Genomic DNA, 26,160 nt, shown 5'->3' with positions numbered 1-26,160 from the left:
CTTAAAACAATGTGTATGTGTAATCATAGATTTTAAACTCATATGACATTGTTCTGTCAATGAACCCTCCAACACACAAAACTGCACCTCAAGGTAGAACCCACTAAAGACCAATATTCTAAATACAATTTTATTTTTTCAGTTAAACGTTTTTTATTTCATGGAAATACAACATAACTTCAAATCCTTTGCAGGACCATTGTTGTACATTTTATAGTCTTTTCTCCTTTTTATTTTGTACTTCAAAACATGGTCACTTGTACAACAATATCATAAACAAAGCCTCATGTCACAAATGGAGCCATTGATGACAATAAATTACATTTGCCATGCTAAGGTTTCAAGATGATACATTGGTACCTTCATTTTCACTAGATTAACCTTTAAATGAACAACAAGTCGGAGTTGAATAAATATGATAAAAAGACACTGGAGTTACAAAAGAAACTTTCCTTGTTGAAAACAGAGCAGAAAAAAGATCACAGGGCTGTTTGGAGAGGCTTAAATAATTCATTTGTTTTCCTTCATATGAAAAGAAATAGGGACAAATTTTGCATATTTTGATAACACTGCTAAATCTAAAGCAAAAATCCAACAATAGTAAATACTGACTATATTTAGGAAACTGCCCTTTGGATATAATTGACATTTTAGTTATGATTTTTTTTTTTTTTTGTCCTTTACTGTATGTGGAGAGTATTTCATAGGTGTGCTAGACCAACATCATCCATTCACACTCAAAACAGGTTAATCTAGTACAGCACTGTCTTTATACAACCTAGAGGTATTTTCTACTCATGTTTCTTTTTTCTAACTCTTGAAAAAGAAAACACATTTACTCCGATGAAGATGTGTCTTTTCCAAATTGTAAATAATAACACTGTATCCATGTACAGAATATAAAAATCTTTCCAACAGACAAAAGAAGGGGGGAAGGGTGACAAAACAGTTGATGAGGTTTCCAGTCAATAGTAGAGAGGCAAGTATACCAAGGATGTGTAAAATAAAATATTAATAATTAAAAGCAAGAACAATTACAACACTCAACACTTCACTTTGTTCAACAGTGAAATATACAGTGGCGCTGGTACCAAATAAAAATGTGTTAGGATGTGGGAAAACCAGACGGGGCCGTGAGATAAATAAAAGCAAATAAAAAATGCAAAGTACCTCTTTTCCTCTGAAAGCAAGCTGGGTGTAGAAGTAATGAGTAAGTATTCATCATGATAGACACTATGTATCATGGACATGGGCAGACCAGATTATTATACAAATAAGTGAAGAGATTGAAATGGATCACGACAAACAGATTTGGGTCTTAATAGAGGACACGCACAGCGATAGCACAGGTTCACAGGCGCCTGCGCTAGTACTGTTAGTAGCTGTTAGAGCACCATGTTGCACTTAAAAGATCATCATATAACTTAGAAAATTAGTTATTTGTTGCATTATTTAGGATGGTTTAGGATGGATTAAACCTAGTTAGAAGGAGTTTTGTCTCAGTTCTTGAATTCTGAAATTCAAATTCAGGCGTTTCTGACGCTGGATGGCTTTAATTTCAATTATGTGCAGCCAACTATGGCTTCAGATTATAAGATAGAGAGATTCTCTTTTGGCATTTTTGTCAGTGGTCCAACGCACAGGTGTGCAGCTGAAGGAATAAGAGAAGGCATGCATGAGTCTGAGTGAGAGCCACACAGATAGTAAAATAAAAAGATAAGGTGTGAATATACACCTCCACCTCTGGTCTGGTCCACCTGTTTGAAGAATCCAAAGACACTTTAAATAGAAGAACAGTTTGAGAGGATTTTGTCTTTGGATTCTTGCAGCCAGTGTGGAGCCACTGTGGTAATGTATACCTCTCAAAAGACCACCAAGAGGCAGAAATTAGCATCACAGCTAGGGGGAATGTGTGTTTGAGACTGTATGTGTGTGTGTGTGTGTGTGTGTGTGTGTGTGTGTGTGTGTGTGTGTGTGAGAGCTATTTGTCAAGGGTCTTTTTCAACAGGTGGTGGCCAAGGATTGGTGTATAGGAGGCTGGAAGCAGCGAACATGCTCCACAGTGGAACTGTCCGTCTCCACTGCCTTCATGTATTTGTTGAGGATGGCAAATATCTCGTTGTTTAGGATCTGGTACTTCCTGATGCGGTCTGCCATCTTCTTCAGGGGCTGTCGAGGAAAACAAGAAAAGCAGGGATATATTTAAAGCCTTTTTCTGTGAAGACAAGCTAAATAGAGAAAAATGCCTATACAAGTGTGAGTAATAATGCATAAAATATACCCACCACATTTTTGATGATCTCATCCTTGCCGTCCTGCCTTTGGACTTTGAGCAGGTGGTAGCAAAAGTCAAAGAGGTCGAAGCGGCGCTGCTGTCCTAACAGGACGATGATGGCACAGCCGGCCCAGTTCAGCCCATCGCCAAAGCACTGTCTGGAAGGCAAAGCACGTACAACACGAGGAGTTATGTTTCCAATGAGCGAGGCGCAAGAGTTGAGAAGATGTGACAAGACTGCATATCAGCTGTGCAACAGCAGCGCGTCTCTTCTGATGCAAGAACGCCCTGTCGTGTTTTATCGGCTGCCACGGTGACAGAAAAAGGCAACATGACACGGTAAAGTCTCTCTGGATCCAAAGTTTGGTCACACAAATCCAATATTTACTTATTTATTTTCAACTCTGCCAGTGAAGGAGAGCCATGTAAAGGAAGAGTGGCGACATGATGGGACTTTTCTTTTTTTTCTTACAGAAGAAAGAGCAAAAGCAGTGACTGCAACATCCACGAGTACAGACAAAATGTGTTTCTTCAAAGATATGCCAACTTTTCACCGCAGCCAAGGCACAACATATTTTAGCAATAGTTTGTGGCCTTTTTCCCACCAAATTTTAGGCATTTACAAGAAAAAAAAGAAAAGGTTCCTGCAGTATAATCTCTTTGTAAAAGACAAAACTGGGGGGTTTCAGTAAATTATATTGCATCACATGTCATAAATGGTCACATCATATATCAGAAATGTTCAGAACAGAATCTGCCCCATAATGTATTTTAAAAATAAAACATGAAATCCCACTTTTTGCAAATGAGAAAGTTAGAAAGGAGGCAATGACACAGGGTCTGCTGTTATATTGAGTTATCTCTTGCAGGAAATACAGAATATGTTCAAACAGAGCAAATATTTAAAAACACAGTGGACGGCAGTTTCTGCCTTTAGACATCTGCACACCTGAGAAACGTTTCATTCATAAAGAAGCAGCTGATGATAACAGATAGTGTGAGACTCACTCATCAGATTACAAATAAGTACAGACTGATTTACCAGCGTTCCTGCTTTAACCACATTATGTATGAACTTGTTATGCTAAGTCAAATCCTGGCTGGAAAGCACTTGATTAAATAATTTACTTACAGTTTATGAATTATTCTGTTCGTGCTGTGCATTTGCTTCAAGTATTTAGTTTTCCCTTGTTGATAAAATCACTAAAGTGGCAGCGGATTCATGTTACGAATGTGACCAAAATACTGACAACTTGCTTTGTCTTTATATCACTACAACGCAACGTGTCTTCCATTATCATGGTAAGCTGCATATGCAGCTGATACCTGACATCTATAGCACAGACGCCAGCTAGACGTTACTTACTCTGCTGTGAACTCGTGCGTGCCCACGGGAATACAGTAGACAAACTGCATGGCGCTCCACAGGCGGTGGAACTCCATACACTCATCAACGTGCATCACGCCGTTGGTAGGCGGAGGCCCGCGCCACACGCCGTCCTGCAGGAAGCTGCGGATGCGCGTTAGGATGACTTCAAACATGGAGAGGCCGCAGCACAGACGCTCTTTGGTCAGCAGGTCTCCCTCCCGGGCAATGGCGATTTGCTGGTAAAAAAAGAACAGACATTTGAATAAAATACAGCACAAATGCAGTTTCATTTGTTTACTTTTATATAAGCAACATAGACACGAAATAGACTATAAAGTAGAAGAAACAAAGGATCAGATGCCTGTCTGCTTTCATGCCTGTCGGTCTTCCTGAAGACAGATCGGTGTTGAACTCACTTGTGGGGTTCCCAACCTCTCGATGAGAGGCACAAGGTGGAGAGGGGCGTACTTCGCTTCCAGCCTCTTCATCCTCACCTCCAGACGCTCTCCCTCTGTATAACACCAAATGTTACAGTTACACACAAATTTCAGCATGATAAACCTCCCAAAAATTCCCCAAATTCCAAACTGTGAGTAATCTGATGTGAACCTTTTTCCCTTTCATTAAATGCTTCTTCTATTGTATACCTTTGATGTAAACTCGGGGCAGGATGTTCTGGAACGGGGCGGCATGAAGCAGGTCGCACACTTCCTCCTGGGACTATGATTGAAGCACAACACACAAAAAAACCCCAAAAGAAATCATTTCAATCAAGAAGCTCCCTCTCTTTGCCTCATAGACACCTTCACATACATACATGCAGATAGCCAAGAGGTGATTTAGATTTTGCTGAATTTAGTCTCAAAATCCAGTTTCACAGATTTTGGCTGCAACTGGAAACTTTTTTTAAACATACTTTAAAAGACTATCACAATAAGAGAACTGCAATGAGCTCCCTATTGTACAGTGGTGAGTAGGCTGATGGATTACGCATTACTATCTCCAGCTTCCGCAGAGAGGGAGATAAGACTGAATGATGCATCTGTGTGGATAATGACGCTGTGTGTATCAAGCCATAATTTGTCTTACTCTAAGTACAAAATCCTATATAGTCTGCTTTAGCAGCAAGATGTCAAGTTCACAACCATCTTAATGAACTGAGCATGTCAGGTGTGTCGGTGTGTATTTTAGCTCAGTGAAGGTACATCAGGAAAACTGTAACTTGTCAAAGTGGTTGTCACGGTGACTGTTAGTCTAGACAACAAGCTACAAATCAACTAAATGCAGAAAAGCAGCAGCATCTTGAAACCTCGGCTATAGCAATGAGAAGAGAGCCATGCGCTGAAAAAAGCAAGACACACCCAAACATACACTTAGAGGCAGTCACAAAAACCAACACACACACACACACACACACACACACACACACACACACACACACACAATACCCTAAAACAGACACACACAGGTCAGTGCAGTCAGACAGAAATGGTAGCAAGTGTGAGAGCTGAGCAGTGTTATCCAGAATTAGAAGAGAACGGAGACAAAGACTGAACCAAACACAAATGTAGAATCACCTCTTCCATGGAAGACAAGGACATACAGAGTCTGTAACAGAGCTGCCAAATGTGTTTTCTTTAACTTTTAATTATCATGATCAAATGCCTGTTCATGAAGACAAATAATGTATTTTGTGTCAAAAATTATATTTTCAAAATAAAAGGAGGGTCTCAGTCCCTTTTCTTCCATGGTTGATTGAAAGTGAAACTGCGTGTGTGCCAAACTAACATGAAACAGAGAAAACAGAAAACACAGCAGCCCAAACCAACAAGAGATAGAAGAGAGGGAAAAACACAAACATATTTGGTTTCGGTGTCATTTTGATACCAACGACAAAAACCTAAATCCTTACCACCTGTGGTAGTTGCCAGCGTGTAATGAAAAATAGAGTTGCATTTCAGAAGAAAAACAAAACATCAAAGACTGAACACATTTGGGGGCACGTGGACCGGGAGCCTGACCGTTTCCGACCATGATATTTGATTTAGGGGGCGAATCATCAACATAAATTGGGCGGAAACTTTCAGGCACCCAGGTTACTAGTCACCCGTTAAAAACATGGCAGTCAAGACAGCTACATATCAGTGGTCCTGTTCACTGAGCATGCTCAGGCACCACAGAGCGAATTATCAGAGTTGGGAAAGCAGTAGAATAAGGGGAGAGAATTTTAATGTGGCAAAAAATATATACATATATCCAGCTAAAGGAGATGGGACTGTAAAAACATGACAGTATTGTGAGATCTATGAAATGTCCTACCAGAGCTTGCTCGATGAGCAGGCAGAAGAGGATAGCGTTTCCAACCTCCCTTAAGCTCTGGAAGACATCTGTCTTCAGCTCAGCATACTCAATGATATCCTTGAGCTGGTGGTGGAAGAACTCCAGGATACCTGGGAAAATACAGTCGTGATGCGCTGCTAAATCCACATTTTATCAAGAAACACCAACACAATCTATAATCTCCTTTAGTCAAACGTACAGCTGAGAATTAAGCGCCTTCTAGTACCTCATTATGTCATTGATAATCTATTGCTACCAGGATGAATCAGGATGATGTCAATGGGTTTGCCCGGCTGCTCTGACCCACATATGGTCGGAGCATCAGGCCCTTGCAGCAGAGGACAGGCGGATCATTAGCTGCTGACGGTAAGATCACAGGCAGTAAGCCAGGTACAGAACATCAGTAATCTACAGATTACTAAACCCTCCTTACAGGGATATTCCATCTGACTCACTCTAATCTGTGCACATAGCTCTGGCCAAAATGTATGACGGCAGGTGAGGAAATACACAAAGGTGCAACGCACACATGTAAAGAAGGCATTGTTGGTGCTTTAAAGGGACATTTCACAAGGCCTGGATTTATATACATTTTTGTTGTCTGTATTACAAATTGACCAAAAGAAGCCATTTACTCTCGCTCATTTCCACCTCTCCCAGCTGTATTTTGTAGTGGTTCATGTGCTGCCAGAAAGTATTTTACAGCTTCTCAAAGTCACAGCGGAATCTTATTCCAGTGCTGTTTAATGTTCCCAAACCCTGGCAGCAGTCAGAGAGGCTGTCTACATGTTTCACTACAGAAGTGAGAAGGAGGACGACTGTGCTCGTAGTAAAATAGGATTGGAACTGCATGGACAGGGATTGAATTGATTAAAACATAAAAATACACACATTACCATTTATGTGGCTCAAGTATGCTTCAATGTTTGAATAACTTGCGTACCGTGCTGTGAACAGATCGGGTCCAGTGTACATCCAGGACATGGTCCAACCCTACATCCCAGCCCGCTCCCTACCAATCGGCTTGTTGCTCCTTCACTGCGAGCTAAACACTCTACAAAATCATGACTGTTTGCTGTCCTGGCTCCTAAATGGTGGAATGAGCTCCCCAACGACATCAGGACAGCAGAAAGTCTGTACATCTTCCGCCGCAAACTAAAAACACACCTCTTCAGACTTTACCTTGAATAGTAGCACTTAAAATGGCATTTACTTATAGCACTTTGTAGTTTAGCTATCTTGAAGAAAATTGTACTTTCTTAATTCTTGTTGTTCTGGGTTTTGTACCCTCATGGTTGAATGCACTGATTGTAAGTCGTTTTGGATAAAAGCATCAGCTAAATGAAATGTAATGTAATAAATCTTGTTGCGTAAAAGTACATTAGAACACATGACTATTATGTCCACTGTAAAGGAGACTGTAGCATGGGTTTTGGTATTGTACTTTTTATTGTCTTCTCTTTAGTGTAACTGTACACAAGAAGAGCCAAGACAAATAATTGAGTGTGGAATGATGGGAAAACAAAAATCTAAACAAGACTAGCCGTGCTAGCAGGACTATGAGGCAGCTTTGTATTCAACTATAGATAACAATATCAAGGCTAACAATGACAATCTTAAGACCATTGACTTCATATAAATATGGACATGACAGGTCCAATAAAGTGAGGCTGAAACATCTTGATCGCCCCCTGGTGGCTGATTATAGTACAGGTCATTAACTACACCCCCTTCATGGGCCAAACTAATAAAACAATCAAAGTGTACCTCAAATAATTTGTTCCCAAATCTTGTTTCTGTCATATTAAATACTTTTTATTGCTGATGTTTGTTCAAGTGTTAATTTTTCTGATAAATTTGGACTAAATTAGTTATGACATGCAATAAAAAGGTTACGTTGTGATTGACATGTGTTGTTAGCAAAGATCCACTGGTTTATCAATTGGCTGATTTAATCGGCTAATACTGGCCTTTATGTATACAGATATATATGTAACTGCGTCTATGTCTGAAATGAAAACTTTTATTACATAACACAATGCAAAAAAAGATGCTTAGTGTAATTTAGAAATTGCTTGATTTGTGTTTTCTTTTTATTTATACTTGTATATAATACAGTATAGTATAGTATGGTATGGTATGGTATGGTATGGTATGGTATGGTATGGTATGGTGTGGTATGATATAGATGGTGGTGCCAGATGAAAAGTCTGAAGATTAAAAGTGTGACTACAAATCATTCTTAAAGGACATTTGTATAAAATTTCCCAGCAATCAATCTAACGGTTGTTGAGATATTTCTTACTATTTATATTATACCCAACCTTACGGTGTCCCATGAATGTCCCTCTAATTGTTGTTGAGAAAATTTCAGTCTGGCTCAAACTGGTGTACCAAACAACAGACAAACCAACAGACTGACACGGTCATCCTCAATCCATGTTGTTAGCACGGATAAAAATCAACGACTTACAAGGAATTCTGACAACATCCTGATTTATGTGAATCAATTACAGACTTCAGCCTCAAGTAAAGATGACAAAGACATCTAGTGTCTGAATGGCATGACAACTGGAGTCAGAAAATGTACTAGATGTAACTCCACATGCTTTCAACTCATTGCAACGGTGGGGGCTATAAACTCACCTGGGGAGCCATACTCGTGGCGCGGTAGGCGGCAGATCTTGGGCATGACTTCTATCAGTGTTTTTACATACTGCAGTATGGTGCCCTGTAACTGCAAAGTGACAGAGAAGATCGATAAATCACAGCAGGCAAGAGGAAGAGAGGGCACCGAGAGGACAGAGAATCACAAGTGTGAGACTCCAGCACACTGAGAGCAGCATGTTCTTTAGGGGTCGAAAATGAAGATAAATACCAGGCTCTTGACAATCTTAAGCAGCTCCTCCATCACCACAGCAATGCCTTGGTAACCAAGGAGGCGGCAGATGGTCTTAAAGTGAGGCGGGCCAACAAAGTTTCTGTAGGAGCTGTATATGTGGGAGTAGGCAATGTTCAGAGGCTGAGAAGAAAGGAAAGATCAGAAGCAGAGACGATGTTAATCATGGAGCAGTGGGAGGTCAGCTTTCTTTCAAACACAAAGCTTTACAAAGATCTTTTACTATAATGTACAAATCACAGACGGCACCATACCTTGGACCCATACAGGTAGTAAGGCTGCACATTGGCTGGCTTGTCTCTTTGAGGCTCCTGGGTGAAAGGAATGGCTGTGCGTACAAAGCTAAAGAGTGGAAAAAAAATGTTTAAAAGCAAAGAAGAAACAAAAATATATATCTACAAACACACAGCATCAAACTGACCGGTTTGTGGATCCGTTGTAGCAGTAGTTGGGGAGGAAATCGAAGTTGAGCTCCCAGAAGACGTGGAGCGTGATTCGACCATAGGGAGCCGAGACGTTGTGGTTGGCCTCGCGGAACATGGCGTCAAAACTGTCCAGAGTCATGTGCTTGGACAGGAGGCGGTGGGTGAGCCTGTTGATCTCCAGCAGCCACTCCAGCTCCTGTTCAGATATGCAGAGAGGCACAGTGTGAGACGGGCGAGAGGAAACAGAGGAAAGAGCTTGTATTGATTAGTGTCCCCGATGTATGATCGTACCACTATGGAGGTGAGGTCCTCGCTCTCAAAGCGGCTGATGGCATGGTCCAGGGACTTGTACATAGCTGCCGAGATCCTCTGGGTGATCAGGCGGTTCAGGTCGATCGAGCGACCGAGCAGCTGCAAGATACGGGAAGAATGCATCAGAAATACAAAATAACAGAGAAATAAAATGATGGTCACCCTTACAGATAACAGACGCACTACACAGTTTCAGGTACCTGTACGTGTCTCTGCTTGAGCAGCGTCTCGTAGCGGTTTGATGGAGGGTACGGGATTATCACGCCATAGTTTTTACACTCTGCTCTGAAGCGCTTGTCTAGGAGGACACTGTGGAACACAAGGTATGTGATTTAGTAGAAGAAGATTTCAAAGACTGCTGCAATATCTGCCAATAACTCCAAAATGTATAAAGAGGAAGTCCCTTCTACCTTCCAGCCATTGCTTTGTAGTAGGCAAATATCTGATCTGCTAACTTGTAGACAAACTGATCAAAGCAGAGGTTTACCTGAAAACAAAGAAAACACGATGAAGGTACTACTTTCAAAGAACATCGCTGAGAATTATCTTTCTCAAAATGCAAAATAAGGCTAATTCAAGCCGTGTCCGTTAGACCTTACCTCAGCCTCGATTTCATCATAGAGGAACTGTTTCTTGAACTTAGTGAGAGCATAGTAGCCACTGTCGTTATACAAGTCTAGAGGATACAGCACATATCTGGAGGACAGAGGACAGGTTATAATTCTGCTTGGTTTTTCAAGGTTCAAACACAATCCAAGTTCCTCAGTCGACTTGTCTTACTCCATCATGGAAGGCTCCTTGGTCTCGAGGATGTGGTCTGTGAGGATCCAAGGCATGGACATCTCAATGGGGAACTGGATTCTGCGGCCCATGGTCAGCTCCAGGAAGAACTCTCTGAACCACAGCTGGGACAGGTCACAGCACTGCTGCAGGGCCTCTGGACAGCAGAAGGACAGCGGCAGGGGGCAGAAAAGGAAGCAATTACTTGGATGTCTACAGATTTGCAAGCCTTACCATTAATTCGAAAACACATCAGATCAGTTTTGTCAGAGTAGCTTTAATATGATCTGTCAGTATGGCATCTATGACTGCTACAATTTCTGTCATATTGGTCTGTTTGTGTTAAATTTGCCTGATGGTCTGGGGACCGAAATGTGTTTTTAAACCTATATTTCACACTTTTCTGGTATTTTATTTGCAGTCTTGATATCTGTTAGGAGATCTTTTCGTGGTTTGAAGTACTCCGAAACCATCTCAACATACAACTTTAGTTTTACATCTACTCTCTGAGACCTCTTGCCGGCTGTTTTGTGTCTGTGTCTTCAAAGACCATCTCCTCTGATTGGCTGACTTTCTTCTGAGTGTCACATGCCCAGGCCAACCACAGGCTCTTTTCTGTGTTGTAACGTGTTAGTGACAGAATGGCTGTATTGCGTTTTCTTCCAGATAAAAGTTTGGACAGGGGACTGTGCTGAGGGTTGTGACATCACAACTTGGGGAAGTACAAATGGCAGAGTTGCTGAATACTGGCTGTGTGCTTTTCTCTGTGGACTGATTGTTTTGACACTTAAAACCTGCTTTATAATTTTTTTTTAAATGGAAATCGGAATTGATACAATATGCAACGTTTAAAGTGAGTTCAAGTGTGCAGGATTCTATGGCTTCTCTTCTAGTTAAGAGTTTCTGATCCAACACACCTGTTACCAAGACACATGATGTGCAAGGACTTTTTCGAAAGCATGGTTTTCTTCAAATCTATGTTGAGAATTTCTATTCACCACTGAAGTTGAGCAAGTGTGTGAAGAAGAAGGACTGCTTGTGGAAGTCTTCAATGGCCACCACTATGGGTCCATCCAGACTGCTGCGGAGAGTCTTCTTCGATCCACTCTTATCTGCTATCAGCGACTCCAGCATGGTGCGCACCATGTACAGCTGGAGAAGACACAGATGAAGAAGACAAAATGTGAAAAAAAAACCTTTAGTACTCACACCAGATGAAGGTGAACGCATACAAACCTGCATAATGAACCATTCTTACTTATTTGTCACCAACATTATTCAACTTGACAATCAGTTTCTGATTGTACTTTGCAGGTCACATGCAGTTTGTTAAAAAATGTGAAATAAAATGCAGTATTTTAGGAGGAAGCATGATTTATTTCTATTGATCAGAGCAACCCCAAAGCAAAAAAAAAAAAAAAGGTTGAGTGCAGAGACTTCAGAGAAACAATTCATCAGCCTCCAAACTGTGTTATACAGTTTCATTTGTTCTCTCGTGTGTTAATCTACTCCTTTACCTGTCCTGGTGCCTCTAACACCATCCTCTAGGAATGTTTGTTGGCAACACCATCCACTATAACTCACTCTGCCCTCACATTACATAAGAAAATATGAGCATTATTTCCAGTTGTTGCAAGTGCATATTAATGTCTGCAGTTACAGATAGAATTTAAATTTCAGATTTCATTCATCAAATATTAAATGAGTGACGCTACTTTAGCTAACTCTAATCAGTTAGAAAAATATCTATGCAGATGGGAATGTATTCACTAAAGAATTTAGAGAAGTAATGAGTTTTTCATCTTCTTTCCTTATGCACTCAGGTCTCCTACATGTCTTACCTGTGTGCTGGAGGGTCCCACAGCTCTACGAGGCACCTTGATGTCAAAACCACCTTTCGGGTCCTTCTCTCCCCTCAGACAGGGGTCATTAGGAGGTTCCCTCGCCCCCTCCCAGTCACAGACCGTCTTTCGAATGGCCTGGAGAACACTACAGAAAAATTGAAAGGGAATAACATTAAGTACTTCCGCTCTTTAAGACTTACACAGAAGAAGCGTGTGATTAATTTTAATGTGCTTATGATCAGATGAGTTTTGTACACGGTTACCTAATGAGTACATTCTTCTTCTTGCGTACAGCCTGGCGCAGAGGCTCTCTGAGGGTCATCTGGGCAAAGTCCTGCAGAGCAGCGTAGATGGTATTCCTGATGGCCTGGTTAAACACGGACTCCATTCGGCCCATCAGAACCTGCACAGAATGTTACACAGAATCATCATCATCAACATCCTTATCATTATCTAGGTTGTAAGGACTCTTGAAGTCAGTTTATATATATATATATATATTTTTTTTTTTTTTTTTTTTTTTTTTTTAAATCTACTCATTTTCGATCTTTGAAACTGGACATTTAAAAAAAGTCAAATCTGTCTTCACTCCACATCACTTCCTCACACTAATGGTGAGTGAAGTGATCAATAATCAAAACTTGACTTGAAACATGAACCTACAGTTATCTTAGCTTAACACAAAGACATAAAAGAGGGTGAGCATCTAGTCAGGCTTTGTTAGAAGCGAACAAAATCAGCTTCCAAGCAGTTTTAAAGCACCATAAGACAGAACCGAGCTAACATTTGACCTGTTTCCAGTCTTTAAACTACACTCAAATTTATCATATGCAGGTTGTAACTTTATATTCAGTGGATGCATGCAAGCAACCCTCAGCTAGAAAACAAATACATGGGGAACTGTTCCTTTATGATTAACAACAGAACATATCAAGTCTGTTTGGAGCATTGTTTATCAGGTTTCATAGCATTTTCTGACAAAATACATTTCTTTTGTGCATCCATTCATAATTATACAAACAGTTTTATGTTCTTTGCTCTTTGATCAACCACCTGTTGAAAATATCAATAAGAGAGCGACTTTTATTTCACCAGTGTTTTACCTGCAGCCCTTTGATCATGGCGATGACCTCCACCAGGGCAAATTTCTCCTCACTTGTGTAATTGTAACGCGTGGCTCGTTCGTACTCCTCCGCTGTGCCCGGACAGTCCTTATTACAGAATTTATCTGTGGGATGTACCAGTTTCCACGAGTACTGCCAGAGACAAAGGAGAGATATAAATAGATCAAACCCAGAACAATCGATAGAAAATAAACCAATAAACTTCTCACACTTCCTCTGCCCACGCATATCGACTGCCACACAAAACTCTCCCTGCCCACACAGTCGATCCCTCGCGGTACTCACAACTTCCATGACATGCGTGCTCCACTTGGACAGCAGCTGCAGGCCCCTCAGAGCCAGGTCGAACAGCTCCCTGTACTCCTCGTCCGATTTCTGGCTGTCCAGGCCCGAGCCCGTCACCACCTCGCTGTTGCTGTAGCGCGCCAGCTCGGAGATGAATCGGATGTGGTCCTCCCTGATCTGCACCATCTGCTCGCACAGGTTGTACTGCGGCGAGATGCTGCTCTGGGTGCACGTCCACCTGAGGCACAGGCGGGAGAAGATGGAGGGGTTGAGGGCGTTTGGAAATAAACTCTTGTAGGTGTACAGATGTCTGGTTGGTTTCTCTTACTTGGACTTGTTTTCTTCGTAGTGAGCGCTCGTCTCAATGTAGCGTGACAGTTCAATCTGCATGTCTCCAAATAGTGGCACTACTTGAAGCTGAAAATCAGGGACGAATGCGTCACTCTCTGCTGATTCACACAAATACACTGCTGGATAAATACGGTGCTACAAGAGCCTTACTTTAAAGAACTTGTCAATCTTGCTCAGGTTGATCCTCTTTTTGGCATCTAGTTTGTAGATATTACTCACGTTCCCATCCATCAGGTACAGGCCGAAGCCCATAACCTGACAAACGGAAAAAGATTTGTTTACATTTTGCACCAGCAGGAGATCCGGTTTTTGACTGTTGCAGGTCAGCAGCAGGTGAAGATGTCAAATGTGGGTTTACCTTAAGCAGCATGTGTTTCTCACTCGGTGTCAAATACATTTTGTTCTCATAATAGTCTACACAGATGTTGACTATATCTGCCAACAGCTCCTCATAGCCAGGAATCACCTCCAACTGTTGGTGCAGGCACTACACCGAGACAGAGAGGGGACAGCAGGTCACCTTCAGACAAACAGTGAAGGACTGACAGACGAATCCTAACAAGCATTCATAAATATGAACGTAGTCAATACTGTGTGATGACCACTGCTCAAGATGGTCCCCTATTGATCATTTTAAACAAAAAATACTCTCCCCAGTTGGGCTTCTGGTCTCTTTGATCATTAAAAACTGTAAATCTATAAAGAATTTTGCCATCATTTGATCTTTTATACTCTGAACTGTCATTTCAACAGGGCCACTGCCAATATACCTGCTCTACTCACTTTTGTTTGGTTTTCCATCAGAATAAAGGTGTGGATACCTGGTACTATTTTTGGTATTCCTCTATCAAGACTCCAAGCACACTTAAGGAGCACAATTTGCAGAAATCCAGAAAAGTCCCTGATACCAAAAGCAAGTAGAGGCAAGTAGAATAGAGGCTGTACTGACAGTGGAAAAGGAGAAATAGACAACTTGCTATCTTGACAATAAGTTCAGTGCAACATGGGAAACAACACAGTCAGTACCTGACTCCAGACGTTCAGTGAGAAAGGTGAATACATCTGAGTCATTAGCTTGTTTCAGGAAGGTCAAATGCCAGTTGGAGTTAAGAACTGTAGGTTAATTGCATAATTTCTCCTTTGCAACTACACTTGCGACATGGCACCTTGAGTAGAGCACAGACTCCAAATGTGAGTCTTGCATCTGCTCAATCTGTGCAGACAGTCATTTCCCGGAGTATTCAGTTAGAAGGTTAGAAGTTCAGTTGTGGTATTATTTTTATAGATTGAACAGAATATGTGTGTGCATTTGCAGGAAACCCCCTGATCAAAAGGTTAATTTTAAGAGCTTCCATTTTAACAAAGATACATGAAAAAACAACCCTGAATGACTTCACAACTGCTGCACATCATTAGAAAGTGTTGGTAATGTAAAGTCACCATTCATCTACCCAGCCCTCCCATATTAAGGCAGTTTTATCCCACACAGTGAAGTAAAGATGTTAAAGAATCACCACTCTAACCTGAGTGATCCTGTTGTGGTTCGCTAAAAACATGGAGAGGTTCTGGGACTCCTGGATGGACTGCGGGTCGGCCATCTTCCTCAAGAACTGAGCTGCCCTGAAGGCAGAGGAGGAGAGGAATGTTAATTTAGCTCTGCAGAGGGGGGGAAAAAGAACAAAGGTTTAGATATCTGTTATTTATGCTCCACTACCGTTTGTAGGCAGAGTGATCATTCTTGACGCTACACTTCATATTCTTTAGTTCGTCCAGCACTGCAAACATGTTGATAAATTTGCCCAGAGTGAGCAGATAGGCCTCTGACACGAAGTCTTTCCTTCTCTCTGCGTGGCACAGACGCTTCACTTCACTACAGAAGCGTTCGATCGCTTTCCGCTGTAAAAAACATGAGATATGGAATTGATTATTAAAAACTCTATCAAAAAAGGAAAAACATTTAAAATGAAATAAAAAAAATAAATACAAATAAAGAAGAAAAACTACTGTCTGCAATGTCTGCAAATCATTTTTTTTTGCTTTGACATATATGTCTCTTGAACTTTTTCATTTAAATCAATCATAATGTTTTGAGAGGAAACTGACCTGGAAGTACATGAACTTCATGAGCTTGGTCACTTCAGGTTCTAACACCTCCACTGTTTTCTCGTAGATCTCCACTCTGTTGGGCTGCTCGTTGCATTTCACCTAGTGAACACAAGATGGCGCCATCACACAGCTTGGTCTGGTAGCAGCAATACAGTATGTTTACTTAGTTCATGCACAGTTATAGTGTATTTGCATGTAAACTACAAAATGACTTAGGTCTGTGTTAAGGTGTATTTTTCTCCCTCAAGCAGGAATTGTCTAGTTTGGGGAAATTGTCTGATGTGAAATAACAAAGTTACAGAGGTAAAACTACAGACCTGTTGAGGTACTATTAGATTAGAAAATAATGTAACAATCATCATCACCATCATAATCATCATACATTAGTTAACATTAATATTAATATAATATTATTAATATTGTTATTATTTTATTCTAATAATTGGATTGCAACACAAATAACTTCAACAGGTCTATGTTGTTACTTGAGTAACTTTATTATTGCACATCACATAAAAACAATAATATAGTATGACATTATTATTTGTATTGATATTATTATTAATGACGGCAAAACATTGATAGTTGAGCTTTTAATTCAAGGGTCAAATTAAATCAAGTTGAGGGCAACCGAACATCCACATTTCATGTTCGACAACCTCTGCACGTTCTGACTTATTTGTATTTTACAGACAAACTTTAGTTTTGATGGTTAATAGTTGGTTCTTTTTTTTTTTTTTTTTTAATTCCTGGAGAAAAAACAGATCGTGATAAAAGCTATGCAAAATAAAGCATTAAGCATCGTATTAAGTGCGTATGTATGTGTTTGTTTGTTTGTGTGTTACCTGGGGAATGGCTCTGGAGCAGCTCCTCCAAGTGTACAGCATCACAGCGTACTCATGTCCCTCCTCCAGCATCTCGTTCTGCACAAATGGACAACATGCAACAAGGAAAGAATTCACTCTTAATGCACATCTGGAGCAATATTTCTAATGATAAAAGCTTTGAGTAGATGCCTTTACTCCTTTATCTCTTTCTTCTTTAATATGTGTACATTAATGGAATTTCAGCAAAGCTACTTAACACCAATAAACATATGAAACATCTCAGATGAGTCACACTTTCCAGGACTTGATAAATATTTTAGCAGGAGCACATTTATTGCCCTCAGAAGTAGGTGAGACAGATTTCTCCATCACTCGAGCAACAGAAGAGTGTCCTCAAATAGATTGGCTTCAACCTCAATGGTACTTCCTGATTAATAAGGTTAAATAAAGCCCTACTTCCCCTCTTTGCCAGTCAAATCACATTCTCCATTCATTCACCATCAGAAGAGAGAGGTTTAGTGCTCCACTGCCTGCCTGATTCACCAGTGTGAGTGGAATGTGTGTCTGTACGAGTGTGTGTGTGTGTGTGTGTGTGTGTGTGTGTGTGTGTGTGTGTGTGTGTGTGTGTGTGTGTGTGTGTGTGTGTGTGTGTGTGTGCGAGTCCTGCCATAGGCCTCGCCAAATTCTAACGAAGAGCCAAATGACAATCAATTCACATAAAACAAGGCTTTCTTTAAGGACATGAGACTGCTTCCCACAGTCGCCTTTGTGTTCACTGAACGATGAACAGCAAATACTGAAACTAGACCACAATAGCATTAATTCAACTACTTAAATGTAAAAAAAAATAAAAAAAATAAGTGTGATGCCAGGTTTTTTTTTCCAAACCCGACCACTGGTCTCACCATGCTGGAGTGGACTGTGGCTTGCTCTATGTAGCGGGCGATGCCGGTCACAAATGCATTCCTGTCTTCAAAGTTGGTGTCAAAATTAGCCTGCCGGAGGGGAGACAAAGGAGTCAAAAGGGTACATTGAAAAGGTCTGAACAACCGGGGATAATGGTGGAAGGCAGTGACAGTGTGTGTGTGTGTGTGTGTGTGTTTGAGTGAGTACCTGGTACATGATAGAGGAGGGAGGGGGTTCGATGCATGGCTGCTGGTCCGGGAGGGGCAGCTCCTCCAGCAGGTCCACATTGGACAGAGCATCCTCCAGGGTCACGTGGGTCGTCATGGTAACAAGGCGTCACTCAAACAACACCCCAGTCTGACAGGCAGACAGGAAGAAGGAGAGAGCAAAGATATGAAATAGGGAGTTATTACCAAAAAAATTTAAATAAAATAAAAAGATGCATGCTGACACTGGGTCTGCTTTAAAACAGTAATTCCCAACCAAAGAAACTTTTACATCAGGGAGTACCTCAGCAGTTTCCGGGGGTTACGGGGAAAGAATGTTGGGTAGAAAAAAAACTAGTTTGCATAAAAAGTAACAGCAAGCGAGCTGAGAGACTGAAACAGTAAACTGAAGAGATGGATAAATGGATAATGTAGATGATGTAGATAGTGATGGATTGATGGTTAGCTAAAGGTAATGAGTAGAAAAATATAGTAAATATAATGACTAATCTTCTGCCACTTTGAGTTTTAGCAAAAATCCAACCAGACCACCTTAACCAATATATCATCAACATTTGAAATAATCTAACCATTTGGAAGAAGATAGGCAGTGTTGATGGGGTAGTTGAGACAAAACTGGACAGGGTTCAGAGGAATGTCTGACAGAAATGTATTACAATAGGGGCAGACGTAAAAAATGAATACGCATAGTATCTTGTTATTTTGCGTGGCAATATTGTATATGGACGCCAATTATCAGTATTTCATTACATGTATATAAATATATTTATCAGGTGCATGCAACATTTGAGATAGTTTTTTACAACAGTGTTGCTGCAAGAAACATTTTTGAAGTGAGATCAACAGATTGAAACCTTTATTTTATTATACAAACAGATGTTGATAATGTTTTCCTTTGGGGACATAATTTGCAGTTGAAAAGACTGGAATGAATTAAAACACTTTATCAAAATATTCAGCATATCACAAAAAGCACAATAACATTGAATTGTGACGAACATTTTGTGATAATATTGTCTCATGGGGCCCTGGTGCTCCTCAGCCCTGTTTGGGAAGCACTATTTTAGAAGCTACAGGGTCAACAGAACAAATTAATAACAGAGTCACCAATATTGGAATTCAAATATATGTTATGCTCAGATAATACAGTAATAATGCCTTTCAGTCCCAAGGACACATACCAGATATTCCCCTGACAAGTCTAGACATCTTCATTTCCTCTTCTGAAACCCTGCTCAGGGTGTGCGGTGCAGTGTGACTGCACCTGTATCCCATCTGACTAGATGACAGCAAGAGACCAACAGTCAGGGGAAGTGAGGGGCAGAGGCCTCTCGCAGTTTCCTTTTTGGCTTTTTTTTTTGGCATATTTGAAGCGTAAAATTCTTGAAATGCCAAAACCTGGAACTGTCATTGATGTGACAAAGGCGAAGAACGGTCTGATGGTGAATGACATTTTGACAAACTCGGAATGTGCTATCTTTCAAAGGCAGTACACTTTTTCTTTGAGACTTTGAGAGCTGAAATTCAAAGAATTTATGAATTAAAAGAAATACTAGGCGGTTTATATGAGCATACAATTACTGTCCCTATTCACCTCTATCGTCATTATAAACCCCAGCTCTGGCAAAACAGTGTGTGGGCGCCCACCCGTATATCATGTGGGCTCTCAGAAATGTGTGTTTTACGTCTGACCTGGCAGACAGGGCTGACAGCGCCGATAATCAGCTTAATATTCACAGCCAGAGACGGCACAAGTGGAGCTGAGAGGGCCAGGAGCCAAACAGCACAGAGAGAGGAGACTGATACAACGCTCCTCTGGTCGCCATAAGTGCACACTGAACTTTACAGAAACAGTAGGTTAAAAAAATGTTAATGGAAACAGTCATTTCATGTAATGAAACGCCTACATGATAAATACACAGAGCCACATTGTTGTTGGGTATGGCGACATGTGTAGGCTGATGGATGATCACATATGAACTGAGAAGCAGGTGGGGTTTCCTGTCACATACAACATTTAGCAGCAGTGTGGGTGACATTTGACTGCACTGCCTCACATCTACAACTACATACTGTCCAGACTGGTTTACCGGATGCCAAATCTGTATTGTTCTATCTCCTTTTCTGACATTATGGTAATAGCTAAGTAACTATATCGTCAGATTCTGTATTTCATCATAATACTATTGGTGTTTCTCTGTGACTGTTAAATAAATATAGACTTACGGGTTTTCAGAGTTTCTGGTGTACACTGATGGATCTTTTTTGCGTCGGTGCCTACTTTTACTCCGACGCGCTGCTGAAACCTTCGAATGTTTGAGGATTTTGTTGTCTTGCAGACCGTGTTTCCTGTATGCGTTGCACTGTGGTACTGCTTCACAGCCTGGATTCACACACTCTCTGGTTCTTTAAAGACTCAGATGGTTATTTTTGACTGTTCAGCTTACAGAAAATAAAACATGCAGCTTTGCTACGCAGGTTTTGTCAGGCAGACAAACATGCTCAGTGCTACTAAACTCCCATCTGTGCTTGGGAACACAGACACAGTCTAAAGCCCGGGCTGGCTAAATAAACTTTCCCACCCTATACCAGACCCTGTTCAACAGTTGGTGTGTGTGTGTGTGTGTGTGTGTGTGTGTGTGTGTGTGTGTGTGTGTCTGTCTGTCTGTGTGTGTGTGTGTGTGTGTGTGTGTGTGTGTCTGTCTGTCTGTCTCTGTGTGTATGTGCATCTTTACAAAGCAAAGGGCCCCTTCTTTCCCTTCTGGGCACTTGGCAACAAAGCTGTAGGCCTGTGTTACACCGGAACAACTACAGGAGGCCAAACAAGACAGCGACTCTCTTCAAAACGCTCACACAGTAGTTGGACATAAACAATATGCGTAGCAAAATTCCCCCCAGCAAATCCAACATTATAACTAAAGCTACTATGCATGAAGAGCTCGGGTCAGATGTCCTCATGGCACCATTAAACCATGACGACCCAAGAGTGTCGAGAAGTGCTCGAAGGAGGACACTAGCTGACATAGAGAGGGTGTGAAGAGACGATACATAACTTGTAGAAGGAAAATCATGACCAGTATGTGCCATTAGGCGTTTGTGTAACACATCTTGCCCGAGAGAAAGACAGCGACTGAGAGAAAGTGTGTCAACTCCAGGGTCACACCACTCAGTGGGATCTCCCCCCAAGGCTAGCTTTGTAATATATATATATATATTCAACCACACAAGAATACGTGATCAGACCGGTGTGAACGAAAGGTAGTCTTGAGCGTTTAGACACGCACGCACATGATCGTTTACAAAATATGAATTGACACTTCACAAACGCTACAGTTGAATGTGTGTCCCAGTAGCATCGGTGCAGCGTAAAGCACGTCGTCATGTGTTGGACACTGGGCCGGCCGAGGTATTTCACAGGCTGGTTGTCAGTTCAGAGACCAGCACATGCAAAACTGCTGTCGTCTCATGATCCCCACGATGTCATGCTCTCCTTTGAGACCAACAACAATGACCATAACATGAATATGGAGTAGGGAAAACAAAACACAAGTTTGGCTTACATGATGTTCACCAAGCTGGACAGGTAGATGAGGGTAAACAAAAATCTAAACCAACATTGTCAGCCACTTTTACTTGCAGAATTTATTTTTTGTTTGTAGTATTTACGGGAAACGTTGTAATTTCTAAAGGTCTTTGTAATATTTTGCCAGCATTTATTTTTTTACCTCTACCTCCCTTTTTGCTAGTTGGTTATTTATGTCAACAGGCCGGTGTCCTTGTGTGAACTGCCTTTGTCTCTCAAATGATTCGGCTGCATTATTCAGTTGCTCATGATCAAGGTGTCAAGTTAACCTGGAATAGTAATAGTAATATAGTCAGATATATAACTACAAAGCTACTGTAGAGATGCCACAACAAAACTGTTTTTAATAACTATAAAGAACTAATAATTCTTTCAATCAATGACATTGCTTTTTTTGAGAAGGTAATCAATACTGTAGTCAATAGACTGTAACAAGCATGTGAAAAATAACCATCATAGTTTCTTAGAGGAAAAGAAATGAAATGTTCACAACCCTTGTTTTGTCTAAGCAACAGTTTAAAAAGCAAATATAATCAATTTAGTTCAATGTAAATAATAATATTACAGAGGGAAATGAGCCCGTGAGGAAATAATCATCTGAGGTTTCTTCTCCATTAAAAATGCAGTAAGTAATATTTTTAATTTAAAGTATTCTAAAGTTAACTAAAATGTTCCACAGAATCTAAATAAATAGCAGTTTTGATACAGGTCAAAGATGTCAATGCATTGTGTTGCACAGACGCCTACAGATATTAGCATGCCACCAGCCAGCCCCGGCCCATCCGATCATGTAATACCAACATACACCCGAAGAGGTGATAGTGAGTCACTGTGGCATCCAGTTTGCCTTCAGCCCGACATGAGAGGAAGAAGAAAAAGGGAATTTTTGCTTCTTCTTAGAATGAATGAACAGTGAACGCAAAAAATGGCTGGAAACTTTTTTGGGCAAAATAGGAGGACAACAGAGCTGATATAATCATTGTTATCCACCACTGGAGACAGCTCTTGGTGGTGTAAAGAAATGAGGTTTGATGCTGAACTCGCAGTAAGTAATGTGTTTAATTTAAAGTATTCTAAAGTTAACTAAAATGTTAGGCAGGTAAATAAACAGCTGTTAATGCTCGTGCTGGCTCGCTGAGATTAGTTTATAAAAGAAGCTAACTGTAAAACGTTACTGACAGTGCTACTATATCAAGTCAGCTGTTTAATGACACACAGTTCATCCCTGTTTGAGCACACGTAGGCCTATGTGACAAGCTGAATCCGCTCGTCATCTAGCTATCCACAAAACTGAGGCATTTTTAATGGAGCAAACAAACCAGGTGTATTGACCTTGTTTTGAAATTCCAAAATATATCTTTAATGCAGCTAAATACAACACAAACCCTGCAGGGAAAATCTAAATATGTAGTTTCGATGTGGCTTGTTTCTTGCTATTATGGTCTTGCGAGAAATGGAGATAAGTAACCTAAACTGCAGACTTAACCGATTACACTTTTACTTGTTTGTTGTTTAGTCGGTCAACTACTGGCTGCATACACTGACGGTAAGAAAATGCTAAATTAGACCAAACTGCTGACTCAGAGACAAGACTGAAGACAGACTGGGTGCTACAGTGACTCACTGTTGCCTCCTAACATACAAAGTGGTATTACAAGACAGGACTTAAATCCCACATAAAGAACCTTTAAAGTTTATTTTTCTTGTCCAAGCTGAATCATACTGTACAGACTACAACACCCTACGGAGATGCACAGTCAGTTGAACTTGACTAGAAATGATAGTAACATATTGCGGTGTGTGTTTTTATTTATTTTTTTTATTTTATTTTTTTACATGAATTAGCAGCACTAAAGCATCTACTACAAATCATTACATCACTGCTTCTTGGTGAGGGGGTCTGCCATACACATTTACTACTCAGTGAACAGAGGCAGATTTCTACTCTAAAGCGACCGGGTGGATTCATGTCTATCTATTGGGGAGTTGTGCACCAAATAAAGAGAGCAGTGAGAAGACATTTGTTTGAAACGGAAGTAGGTGAACCTGTCATTTGTTCATCAGTAACAGGCCTGCTGGTGTGACAGCTGAGAAAGCGTCTATAATGCTGTGCATCTCGTCTGCTGTGGCCTGTTGGCCGGATGGATCAAGGGGAGGGAAGGGAGGGGAGGGGGGGAGGGGGCGATCCAGGGGAGAGAAAAGCACCACAAAAAAAAAAAAAAAAAAAAAAAAAAATGATGAAAGAGAGTGAAAGCGAAGGTGTGAAATGGAGCCATCTGAGGCTCCTCTTCTTATCGTAGCGGACATCTTTTTCTCCGTGTGCAGCGAGAGAGGCTCTTTATCAGGCTGGAACATCGTTTAGCTTTACATGCTCCATCATTCAGCGGTGCACTTGCTACACAGGAACCCTCTCCTCACCCCACCCATCTCAGCGAGCTACGATGCCGATGGAGGCTAACGGGGATCCCATTCATGTGTCAGAATAATCCGCGAAAAAAAAAACCGCGGCGTTCAATCCCCCTTCACGGGCGGCGATTTCTCAGCGATCAAAGCTCATATTGTGTTTGTGCGCAGACAGATAAGTGACGGGAAAGATGCAAAGTGCGAGAAGAGGAGGAGAAGGGAGAAAAAAAAAAAAAAAAAAAAAAAAAACAGCACTCCGGTCTCCAGCCATCACCATCACTAACCCAGCGCACATCACCAGCCCCGTTCATCTTCAGCGCTGAGGCTGCATCCATCGCTACATTTGCCACATACCTGAAAATTGCATGTCCGTCCGGCGACAAACTAAGGCGGGCGGACGGTGTCGCGGTCTGCGACGGCGATCCGGTGGTTCCTGTTTTTTTTTTCCTGGTCTTCTGTGCCGATTGATGCTCTAGTTTCGCCCAGTACCTACCCAGTGCTAATCCACCCCACACAAAGAGCAGAAAATGGCTGCAAGTGCATTTTCTTAAAGGGACAGTCACAGTTGGAGCGATGGTGATGATGATGAAGGGCCCCCGACATGTTGATTCTGCTCATTTCTCAACAAACTTTGTGTAAGTACGAGTATAGACGCTGCTTTTTAGCCTTTTAATTTAGTCACATTATAATATAAGATCTAGGTCTGTGTGTGTGTGTGTGTGTGTGTGTGTGTGTGTGTGTGTGTGTGTGTGTGTGTGTGTGTGTGTGTGTGTGTGTGTAGGGAGTGAGTGATCTTGTGATCTTTGACATTTGAATGATATAGGCTACTCCTCCAAAAGGGGTAAAGGAATCAAAATAGACCATTGATATATCGCTACAATTGGAATTACAATGTGTCTGTTTTTTGTTCATTTTTCAGATTTGTATATGACTTTTAAAGAACCATGATAAAGACAGGTGAATATTTCCACACAATTAAATTGAGGTACCTTATCTTTTCTCTAGTGGGCCTGTTTAAGTAATATTACAGGAGAGGGTGTGCTTTAATGTGATTATTGGCACGACAGTGAAGCAGTCAGGACCGAGGGCTTGTAAGGATGTAAAAACAGAAAGGAGATCTAGTCTGTTTTATTGCTTTCTAGAGAGCCTTTCTCAAACTGACCAGATTTCGTCAAAGGGGTTGAAATTAGTAGGCCTATAACAAGTAAAAACAACATTATATTACATATTATATGAAATTCAATTCCAATAATATTTTACCATTGTGAAGGTGGAGTGATATTTCTGGTGATGAGCAGGATGTGATGCTTTATGGTGATTTGAGCACGTTCCAAATGCACCGCTGACCAATCAGATCGCTGGGTCAGAATGACATGTTGTATAATTATAATTTATGAATTAAAATCATGGATTAAATACACTGAATTGGATTTCGTATATTTTTAAAACTATGTTGCTGAATATTTCAAATGTAGCCTATCTAGTAAATGTATGGTAGCCTATATATTGTAAATAAGGAGGTCGTCATATTATGCAAGCCAGGTAAATTCTAGGAGACAGAGACTGAATGATTGCTCCCCCAGCTGGCCCATGAAACTGCTTTTAAGACGCGCTTTGTTGTGTTTATTGAGTTTAATTTCGATAAGTCATAAGTCTCTTTGATATATGTGAAAATGTCTTCCATTTTTTTCCCCTTTTAAACAATGAAGATCCTGAGTTAGCACTTTCATTGCGTACCAGCCTCGTGTGGGAGTGGACGACACCATCATCTACCTGCTGCAATGAGCTCAGTCTCACCTGGATGGAACCGGTGAATCTGTGAGAATCACTTTCTTTGATTTCTCCAGTGCATTCAACACCATCCAACCACTGCTGCTGAGTGAGAAGCTGCGGGTGGTGGGGGTGGACGCGTCCACCGTCTCCTGGATCACTGACTACCTGACAGGCAGACCACAGTTTGTCCGTCTGGGCAGTGTGCTGTCTGATACGGTGGTCAGTGGTACTGGAGCTCCTCAGGGAACTGTTCTGTCTCCCTTCCTGTTCACCTGACACACAACTGACTTCCAGTACAACTCAGAGTCAAGACATCTGCAGAAGTTCTCTG

At 41.1% G+C, this 26,160-nt stretch overlaps 1 protein-coding gene across 2 annotated transcripts; it reads right to left on the bottom strand.

Moving 5' to 3' along the window:
* Positions 1-116: 116 nt before the first annotated feature.
* Positions 117-24,535, bottom strand: cyfip2 (cytoplasmic FMR1 interacting protein 2). 2 transcript variants are annotated; one of them, XM_069170406.1, is made up of 30 exons: positions 24,411-24,532; positions 18,051-18,200; positions 17,843-17,932; positions 16,956-17,033; positions 16,108-16,209; positions 15,719-15,900; positions 15,528-15,624; positions 14,363-14,491; positions 14,155-14,259; positions 13,982-14,070; positions 13,654-13,891; positions 13,348-13,500; positions 12,508-12,647; positions 12,242-12,389; positions 11,399-11,552; positions 10,401-10,557; positions 10,220-10,316; positions 10,031-10,107; positions 9,821-9,929; positions 9,600-9,719; positions 9,305-9,504; positions 9,138-9,225; positions 8,863-9,006; positions 8,631-8,721; positions 5,964-6,094; positions 4,292-4,364; positions 4,061-4,155; positions 3,642-3,880; positions 2,286-2,433; positions 117-2,169 (listed from the first exon to the last, which is right to left on the bottom strand). In XM_069170406.1, the coding sequence occupies exons 2-30, from the start codon at positions 18,165-18,167 to the stop codon at positions 2,002-2,004; spliced, it is 3,759 nt and encodes a 1,252-aa protein (XP_069026507.1). In that variant the 5' UTR covers positions 18,168-18,200; positions 24,411-24,532; the 3' UTR covers positions 117-2,001. The 2 variants fall into 2 exon arrangements, 1 of the variants encoding a protein (XP_069026507.1); XR_011179302.1 differs by lacking the exons at positions 117-2,169; positions 2,286-2,433; positions 3,642-3,880 and having other exon boundaries at positions 4,131-4,155; positions 4,292-5,559; positions 24,411-24,535.
* Positions 24,536-26,160: the final 1,625 nt, after the last annotated feature.

This window comes from Embiotoca jacksoni, unplaced genomic scaffold, assembly GCF_022577435.1.
Source record: "Embiotoca jacksoni isolate LCO1_2020_lvr unplaced genomic scaffold, fEmbJac1.0.p SCAF_5, whole genome shotgun sequence".
NCBI classification, from domain to species: domain Eukaryota; kingdom Metazoa; phylum Chordata; class Actinopteri; family Embiotocidae; genus Embiotoca; species Embiotoca jacksoni.
The sequence above is the reverse complement of the archived record's forward strand: the minus strand, read 5'-3'. Positions and strand labels throughout refer to the sequence as shown.

Bases quoted from the DNA above. Each gene is read 5' to 3' on its own strand.
- cyfip2 (XM_069170406.1), bottom strand. From the start codon at position 18,167: ATGACGACCCACGTGACCCTGGAGGATGCTCTGTCCAATGTGGACCTG. The intron at 9,505-9,599 runs GTACGATCATAC...ATATCTGAACAG, and splicing joins AGGACCTCACCTCCATAGTG to GAGCTGGAGTGGCTGCTGGA. The intron at 9,226-9,304 runs GTCAGTTTGATG...TCCACTCTTTAG, and splicing joins TACAACGGATCCACAAACCG to CTTTGTACGCACAGCCATTC.